The sequence below is a fragment of the Topomyia yanbarensis genome, chromosome 2, assembly GCF_030247195.1.
Source record: "Topomyia yanbarensis strain Yona2022 chromosome 2, ASM3024719v1, whole genome shotgun sequence".
Lineage (NCBI taxonomy): Eukaryota > Metazoa > Arthropoda > Insecta > Diptera > Culicidae > Topomyia > Topomyia yanbarensis.
The window spans coordinates 17,201,237-17,211,432 of record NC_080671.1 but is presented as its reverse complement, the minus strand read 5'-3'; the positions used below and the strand labels follow the sequence as shown (position 1 = coordinate 17,211,432).

Below are 10,196 nucleotides of genomic sequence, written 5' to 3'. Positions count from 1 at the left end.
CGTGGGAGTTGAAATCTTCTCGAACCAGTTGAGGTGCGATGTAGATGGAAAGAATATCAATAAATCTTTGTCTTATGATTTATGATCTTTATGATTCGGATTTAACAAGCGACAACTTCAATACCTGGTACCGAGCAAATGCTAATCCGATTGAAATAATAGCTTTGATCCCCAAAACTCCTCAATATTGTTTTCGGCCATGGAGAATAAAGCTAAAATTGAGGAAGATCGACATCGGAAGTAAACCTAGAAAAATAATATGACTGAAATATAGAGACACTTAATGTTTTGGATGTCCCATGTGGACTTTCCATGCCCCGGGTTACAAAAAGGCGAACAAGTAGACGAGCCCCGTTCAAAAGTACAAAGTTTGGAAGAAAAAAGGCGAAAGGCTTGAAATGAGGCTGATGGAAAATAAGTTTTCTAATACCCTCGACTTTTACTGAACACAATGCTTGCATATCAGAATTGACACTGATTGAAGCATAGGGATCTGGAAGGAGCCACCCCCTATTTCGCAATCAAGGCCCTTCTCGTAGACTACACTATCAATCTCTACTTCCCGGGCGGGTACGCAGACAAAATACTTTTTCGCACACGGTCGAGTGTTATTTAGTTAGATCACGCGATTTATCGATGACGTTAAATGGCTTGTCTTTGGTCCGAAAGTAAACCATCCGGGTGCCGGTTGCATTAGATATAATTTGTATCGAAAATGAGACTTATTGGTATTATTTTTGCTATCGGAGAAATATTCAAATCGACCTCCACTAAGCCTGAAAGGATGTCGGTCGCCGGAGATACCCATCGGCTCACACTCAGCTAGCTTCAAAGCACAGTCAGCAAAAAGCAGAACAGTGGTGGGGTATTTCGGTCGTAGTCAAATTGATTTTTTTTCTATCACGAACGTCAACAGCAAGGTAGCGACTGCACAAAACATTAACAGTCCTTCCCGTCATGTACGGAAAGCAAGACATATAGTTTGGATTCACGTATCCGATCCGAGAGTCCGGATTCAGACTCTTGTCTGGATCTAAGCACAAAATGTAGGCCTGGTTCAAGTCCTGACCTGGTAAGTGGAAAAGAGGAAGGGCTAGATCTAGGGACTGGTCCATTACCGGGTATTGGTCCAGATTCGGGAACTTGTCCGGATCCGGAAACTGGTCCGGATCGGGTACTAATCCAGATCCGGGAGTTCCAAATTTGGGAACTGGTCCAGATCGGGAGCTGCCTAAAATTTTCCTTTCACTATCCAAGTTACCCCATAAAAAATCCAAAAAAAATGGTGCAGATTTCGGTCTGAATCTGGGTAGAAATCCATCAGAACTCCGGCTGGTTTCACTCGATACTAATACTATTATAGAAATCGACCGAATCATCCTACATCGTCATTCCACTGTTTACTACCTTGCGGTAATATGAGTTTAATACCGCAATGCGCAATTGTGTGGTCTGTTACGAAAAAAGCAATAGAATCTTACCCAAAAGTAATAGAAACATGCTTGTTGGATTTTGGGTGTAATATTCAACAAACACATTTTCGCTGAGCCGTCGGACAAACAGCCCTGTTAACAAATGGTGTTTCCAAATAGCCACCAGATATTATCAGAGAATTTTCATTTTCACTTACACACGCCATCTGAACTTTCGTCAGTACGAGAAGAAATCACTTCGAATCTTACTACTCACTCGGGGAAAAAATATCCGCCGGTCCTGCAGTTGCAATGAAGGTAAGAAGGTTTGGTGCGTGGAACTCTAGAACCGTATAAATAGGGTAAGCTTTAACTTTAATGTTTTTTAACTTTTTACAAAAATCCGCAAAAAAAAATTTTTCTATCACGTAGTATTAATCTCTTACTTGTGAAAATAATATTTGAATTTTCATAAATTGTAATCAGAAAAGATACTCGGTTATCCTGGTGGGCACAAAACGTTTAAAACACTTTATGGTACTTTCCTTTGAGATGAATGTACGAGCACTAATCCTTATATTTCTAATGAGCCGCTAGAAATTATTATTCGAAATTAAAGCATGTTTTGTAATATATGAAAACATCAATATATGCTGCCCTCCCCTTTTTGTGAAAAAAAGCTTTGAAAATGAGTCAGAAAACATGGTAAAAAACTTCTATTCCTCCTTCGAAAGGCGTGTGCCCGGCCATTGATCAGCCACTTGCGCAGAAATAGCTGCAAAAGCATCACCATCACTAACAACAACAGCAGCAGCCACCACCGCCGAGTAGTATTCGACAAATGCAATCCGCACCCAAGTGTGGCTTGATAGCATCAAATAAATAAAATTTAAATTTATTAACATACCGATCGCTATTAAAGTGAGAGAGCTGTCGGTGCATGCGTTACCAGTCCAATATGATATAGGCAGGTTTTCCAGTCAGGGCGACTTAACGAAAAAAGAAGTGGTATGCAAATGCTTTGATAGGTACATAAATTAAATAGCGATTACATAAATTATAATGCAACTTGTGCGAATTCCATCAGACAGTTGGAATGGGCGGTGAAATGCCTAGGAAATCGCTAAGATTAAACTGAGCTCAAAATCCCATTTCGATTCCATTACGTTACGTATTACCATCATTACTATAGTGTTAACTATTTGACCTACATAACCGGCAAATAGCTGAAATAATTTCAAGGCCCACATATCTCGGGAAGCTCATCATTCGCTCCAGTTCTGCACCAGAGTGTGCCGCCTCGAAGCAACTGCACACTCGTTCGTTACAGCGCTCCAATCCAACAATAATGGTGTCATTAGCTCGCGCGCGCGGAAATATTTTAAATAGCCTCCCACCAGCCGTTAGACAGCTCCCTTGAATCCCGAGCGTGTTTTTCCTACGGCCGTGCACAAAACCGTTAAAAAGTTACACACTCTTCACGCTCGTCTCGGGCCACAACGGGACGCAGAACATCAGCCACTCTCCGTCTGGGTGTAATAGATGCACTGGGTACCGACCTGGGTAACCAAACCTAGAAGGACGCCCGCCGAATGACATGCATTCCTCGAACAACCGCACGACAGAACTCTGCCGCAAGGAACTCGAGGCGATGGAAAATTAAAACTTTATAGCCTTCATCTCTTTCGCTTTTTTCTTTTCTATTTGCGCCATTTCCTACCCTTAATCGTCGGGTCGGGCCACTGGTGGCTCGAAACGGAAAAGTAAAAACTCAATATTTCGCAACTCTAATCAGATACCAGGCAGGCAGAGTTGCTAGCTTTCTACCGTGTTCGGTATGTTGGAACAAATGTTAAAATGCTGACAATACAACAAATCTGACCACATTGCGGCAAATGTCTATCGCGGTTGGACCGCGAGGCACAAGCGTGAAATGAGTAGTATTAGTATGATTTTTACACTGATTTTTATGCGCGTGAGCAGAACCACCTTCACCACCTTTGCCCGGGTACATCCAGCGACGTTGCGTCTCTCGTCACAGCAGGCAGACAGTGCAGGCGGCTAGTGGCATTGGCCAGGCATGTGCGGAGATCGCACGCGCTCCTAAAATATGTGCACCGGTGCGGCTTGCGGATTATGACATAAATGATGAAATATAGGGAAATTACATGCACTTTCAGTTGCATCGACCGGCATAGTGAATCGAGAGCGGCCCTAGTTGTTGTCTTAGCAGGAAATGGGTGTGGTTGGGTAGCCATCGCAAACAGCTGAAATGTCAAATGTATCGATGCATTAGATAAGAACACCGTTTCTTCTTAGACTGTTGTTACAGATCTCCGCGGATCTTCGAGGTGAACCAAAGGTGGACGGGTGCTCAAACAGGTTCCACTCCTACCGTGATGGTCACCAGCTTTAGTTAGGTACTTTCGATTTTTGCCAGTTTTGTTTTCTTCCACACCCCGCTGATTGGCTGCTAATGATAGGACGTTAATGGTTATCCTAAACGAGCTCCTTAACTACTTATCATCGCACCCCGAAACTATGTTGTATCCCGCCTTGTTTGATCTTGTTTGGTAAGAGATATCTGCTATTTTTCTTTTGATGCTTTTTCAAGCATTTAGCACAGGTTTTACGACTTTGATCTAAAAGCTGATGTCGTAGAAGGAACGAGCCGTAAAAAAACATTCACATAATCGACTGATCATGTGGTGGGATCGTTAACTGCGTGAACCTTCTGTCAGACAGAGAATGGAGTTACAAAGAACTTCTAGCTGGCGCACCATACTCTATATCAATAATGGAGTAGTTTTATGTGTGGCTTTAGGAACCTGCAGTAGCTGTTATTCGATAGCCCGCTGATGTCATCCATAAAAATAATTTAAATTATTTCTTAATTGATGGCCGCTTTGCTTTCTAAATTTTCAGTTAAATCGCGTTTTACGTTGCTCATCATCAATACAGAGCGTTCTAAATGTATTCCTTGTTTGGACGTGAGTCTTTGTTTTTTTCTTTTTTCAAGGATTTTCAGTGATAAATATCTCAAGTCTGAGCGCAGTCCACTGGACCTAAAAATAGATAACGGGAGAAATTTGGCCCGATCGATGAGAGGTAGAGGAGACATTGGGGGTCGATGGGTCAATTAGGACGTATTGGAGACTGCGGCGGTGATCACGATACTGTTGGGAATATGCATCATCACAGTTCCTCGATGGCGGAGTGGTTATCGCACCTAGGGTTCGTCGCGGTGCGGATGTGGGCGATAAATGGATAGTCCGCACCGCAACCGCAAAAAAATAATAAAACCGCGCCGCTTACCGTAACCGCAATGCATTTACCGCACCGCACCGCGCGGTAATGCGATAAAAATCATGTATTTTAAAAATTTTGCTGAAAAATTATTCATTTATTTTGTATAGCCATTTATAGTAAAATGTTATTCTTATTCACACGAAAAATATCTTTGACGGACTCCTCAGAATGTAACATTTATGAAAATATTCAACTTTGCAAGTTTCATTAAGAGGGGTAAGGGTTTTGGCGTGAAAAAAAACTTTTTTTCTCTATTTTTTTTTTAAAACTGCGTGAAGCGAACTGATCAAAACTTTTGTATATTATAGTGTATCATTTCAATAACATGCTGTAATTTTTCCATGCAAAAATATCGACAAACGACTCGGTGGCGAAGCTTTTTGTAGAACGTCTCTGGAAAAACGTGATTTGCGGTGTTACCTGCCATTCGAAAACTGCTTAACCAATTTCTTTCAAACTTTGTATACAGATTCTATGTAAAAATACCTAACCCCTACGTTAAAGTTTCGAGATAAATTTTCAATTAAGGCAAAAGCTGTCCGAACAATATAAAATTTGGCATCTGGGCTAACTTTGACACTTGTCACAATATGAAGGAAGGCCTTGAGGGAGACTTTGAGAAACACAAAAAATCGCAATGCCCTACACTAACTTCGAAAGCTTTACTTTCAAAAAGTTACAAAATACTCCTAACTGAAAATATTATTTGTTAATTTGGTAGAAAATATTCCCAGTTGGTCGAACAATGGAGGCACGCGAAAAAATTCCTCCAAATTCGTTTGGTTTGATGATGATAATTACATTCTTTGGATTGTTTTTAAGTCGTAGTATCATTAGTTCAGCTCTAAGTTCTCCAAATCAATTAAAATTCACAGTTGAGAAAATGTCATCGAAACGATTCATATTCCATGATAGCCAAGAAAAATCAGGAGAAATGATGCATTTTGTAATTGGATTTGACAGTAAAATTGTTTTTCAATGATTGGATTTTGCGTTTTATGTATTTGAAATTTTTTTTCTTTGAAGTATAAAATAAATAGTTTCCAAAATATGTCGTAAAAATAATGGTGCCAAATTATATTGGACACAGCTTTTAGATTTTATTTCTTAGTAACAGTATGTTTTATCGTATTTGAATGATCAAAATGTAAAAAATCAAGTAGCGATAGGTCGAATACAGATTATATTCGGATTTCTTTTCAAATCATTGTCAAGTCTATGGAAATTCGAGCAATTAAATCTTTGTCATGTTTCTCTGTTGTAGGGTAATAAATAAAACTCGAACGTTCTGACAGAGAGATGTTCCTAATAATGACATTGCTAAGCATTCGTTCAGAAAATAAATCTAGTTGCGTCCTTCTCAAATGATAAAAGTCATAGTTTTAAGTCACTTTTTAATGCAGACTGCAGACTTTATCAATTATTTTTTGAAGTGCGGTTGCGGTAATTCCCGCGCATCCGCGGGAAAAAGTGTCTTACCGCGCCGCAGTTTTTGCGGTGCGGGTGCGGTAAATACCGCGCGGTTGCGGTAATTACCGCAACCGCGACGAACCCTAATCGCACCCAACTAGAGACTGGGAGATCGCAGGTTCGATTCTTGCTTGAGGACATATCTTTCCTCAGTGTTTCCAATAAATGTGAATTTTCACCGTTTCTTCATTCTCATCGTTCCGTTCGTGTCATTCTTTCTCTGTCTGTTTTCCAGGGTTCTAAATGGTTCTATTTATGATATGGTGAATGGATGGACAATTAGTGCTGATGAAAAGCCCGACGAGAGGGTGGGGGGGGGGGGGGGGGGGTGTTAGCGGGAGCAAGTGTTCCGGAGCCCGGACCCTTTTTGGGGATCCGAATTTTTATCTGAAATGAAACTTAATGAATTGAGGTTAGGACAAAAAAGGATATTCGTGATCAAACTTCTTACATCATTAATTCAGAACACTAATACTGATTTCGTTTTTAGAATCGAGTCGCTCTAGGTTCGCTCTGAGCTGTCACTTTTGTATGAGTTTTGTAAATATTAGAGCGAACCTAGGGCGACTCTGTTCTAAAACCGAAATCAGCATAAATTTTGCTTCGTTAAGCTCACTAATATTATTTCATTTGCATTTCATAATTTAGAGATTCTCTGATTTGAATTAGAAATATCGACTAAAACAGCCAGAACATTAACTGTTCCCGAAGTCGGAACAAACACCGTTCTTTTAGTTGATTACTGCACAGCTAAAAGGCTGCAATTTATTAATTTTAATTAGTCGCAATTGTAGGTAAGTATAAAGGTAGTTTCTTACATTTTCAGTGTTTTTTAGTATTTCAGGATTTTACTGTACTGTGGATTGCTGATTTTAGGTTTTTCTACAATGACGATGGTGAATTTAGGTTAGGTTTTAGCAGTACATATGGGTAAGTATATAATTTCTATTATATAAAGTGTGTAGTTTTATAATAATACCTTGATTCTTCTGTTCTCTCTTTAGGTTACTGCGTGGCTGTTACGGAAATTAAAGTCTAACTTAATAATTCTACAAATTTAACTCTTGGGGTTACTGCAACTGTGCGAACTGAATTGGGAATACTTTTATCACTTCACTAGCTAAATCACTGCAATTCTGCTGACTAATTGACCTATTGTGTTGTTTTGATGATTCCGTCTGTCAAAGTTCTCGCACTGGCCGGTCGTGACGTTAGGATAGCGAGGGATAGGACATTTGGTTCACCAGTGACGCGCCGCAACAAGGGGTATCGGCGACATTCCCGACCCGTGAACCATTGCCGGTCCCGCAGCGGCTTCCTCCAACTTCTGGTTACAGCTTACGACGTCCAGAACAGCGAGCTTTACAGCAGGTCTCTTGAAAACACCTCTATTAGTCTGTACTGTTGCGCGTCTCACCTGTCCGGACTTATCCGGGAAGGTTTCCAGGATGCGTCCTCGTTCCCAGCGGTTCCTCGCATGTTCGTCGACTATGACGACTAGATCGCCAGGTTCCAGGGGCTTCACTGTATCGAACCATTTCGCCCGCCGTGTTAACATTGGGAGATATTCCCGGATCCACCTTCGCCAGAATTCGTTTCCGATGTGCAGGGCCAACTTCCAATTGTCCCGAAGAATGTTTCCTGTCATCACAGGTACGCTTGCAGGCTGCTTGACTCCGTTCGAGCCATATAGCAGAAAGTGGTTTGGTGTGAGTGCCTCCTGATCTGCAGCTTCCAGGGGAACATAGGTTAACGGTCGCGTGTTCACAATGCCTTCAGCTTCTAGCATGATCGATTCCAATACTTCGTCGCTAGGATGGCGTGGACTATCAGAAACAGCTTTCATCGCGACCATTATTGATCTGATTATGCGCTTCCAGGGTCCTCCCATGTGCGGGGCTGCTGGAACGTTGAAGTGCCACTGTGTGTGCGCGTTGGTGAATGTATTGGCGCAGTCTACGACGATCTCTTGAAGTTTCAGTTTTTCTTCCGACAGCTGCCGATTGGCTCCGACAAAGTTAGTGCCATTATCGGAGAAAACCTCCAGCGGCGCACCCCGTCGGGCCACGAATCTCCTAAAGGCCATACTGCAGGACGATGTTGAAAGACTGTGTGCTAGCTCCAGATGAACCGCCCGTACCGTAAGACAGGTAAACAAGCAGATCCATCTTTTCACCAGACTGCGGCCGACTTTGACTTCGAAGGGCCCCAAGTAGTCAACGCCAACGTACGTGAACGGCCGGACGAATGGGGTTAGGCGTTCCTTCGGAAGTGGCGCCATCTGCGGCGGCACTGGAACAGCTTTCTGTACCTTACAGTACTGACAACTCCTGCCAACTTTGCGTATGAGCGTTCGAAGCTTCGGAATGTAAAACTTCTGGCGTAGCTCGTTGTACACAGTTTCTCCGTTGGCGTGAAGGAACCGTTGGTGGTAGTAATGCACAAGAAGAAAAGTTATGCGATGTTCCCTCAGCAATACTACGGAATACTTTGCCGTGAACGGAATATGCGGCGCGTTTCCAATCCGACCTCGTACCCGCATGACTCCGTGCTCGTCGGAAAATGGGAGCAGCGAACGCAGTGAGCTCCGTTTGTCAACACTGCCATGACGAATCTCTTCGCTGCATGCCTGCGATTGAGCCTGACGCCAAAGGGTTTCTTCTGCCTTCACGAAATCCTCTTGATCTGGATTTTGTCTTCGGTGTTTACTATTCCCAATCTGCTTCCAGCTTCTTATCGCCCGAAGAACGTAGGCCATCGTTCGAACTAAATGATACCAATTTGAAAAGCGTTTGATGTCTACGATCTCCTCCGACGTCAGATGTACAGCTACCATTTGTATTTCTTCGATTGACGCATCAACTTCATCTACCTTGTTCGATTGCTTTGGCCACTGGTCTTTCGCATTTCGTAGGAACCCGCCTTGAAACCAGCGACTATTCGGATCAAACGATGGTCCTGAATTCCACTTGGTGGCATCATCCGCTACGTTGAGCTTCGAAGGTACGTGGTACCACTCATCTACGCTGGTGAGTGAAAGAATTTCGCCGACTCGGAATGAGACGAACTGGTGATATCGGTGACTGTCCGAGCGAAGCCACGCCAGAACTGTACTGGAGTCCGTCCACAAGTAGCGTTTATGTATGTTGAGAGTGAGCGCCGAACAAACGTTTTGCAACAAGCGCGCACCTATCATGGGAGCTTGTAGCTCCAAGCGCGGGATTTAGAGCGCACGAATTGGTGCGACTTTAGTTTTTGCTGCTACTAGCGAACACCAACTACCGCCGCTGTGTGCCATCCTTAGATAAACTACACACGCGCATGCCGCTACGCTAGCATCCGTGAACACGTGAATCTCGATTTCGTCCACCTCTGGCGTTGTAGAATTCCCAAAGAAGCAACGCGGTACTTGCACTTCATCAATCGTCTCGTACTGCTCGATCCATCTACTCTACAGATCATACAGTTGCTCTGATATGGGCTCGTCCCAATTCGTTCCCGTTCTCCAAATCTCTTGCATTATTTTTTTTCCCAAAGGGTCGTACAGCTTCATCACGATTCGTAGCAACTGTCTCTTCGTTGGAACTGTTTGGCTACTGCCCAAAACGTCTACGACCCCATATCGGTCGAAGGTGAAGTGATCCGCTGATGGAACCCACACTACACCTAAGATGCGCTCATACGTGTGTTCGTTGTCCAATACTAGTGACTTACTGTCTGGCGAACTAGTTTCTCCGAGACTATCAAGAACGTCCTGCGAGTTGGACATAATTTTGCCGAATTCGAAGCCCGCTGCTGCGTGGATAAACTGTACTTGTTGGACAAGCTGTACTGCTTCCTCTACCGAGTTGACACTGTCAATGAAATCATCCACGTAATGGTTATAGATGATAGCGTTTACCGCGCTGGGGTATGATTCCGCGTATTCGAGAGCATTTTTGTTCTTCACGAACTGAGCCGTGCACGGAGAACTGGTTGCCCCGAACATAGCGACGTTGATTGTGT

General features: G+C 43.0%; 1 protein-coding gene across 1 annotated transcript; it reads right to left on the bottom strand.

Moving 5' to 3' along the window:
* Positions 1-7,431: 7,431 nt before the first annotated feature.
* LOC131679339 (uncharacterized) lies at positions 7,432-9,387 on the bottom strand. The gene has a single exon (XM_058960050.1). It carries the CDS (start codon positions 9,385-9,387, stop codon positions 7,432-7,434), a length of 1,956 nt encoding a protein of 651 aa, XP_058816033.1.
* Between the last annotated feature and the right edge of the window lie 809 nt (positions 9,388-10,196).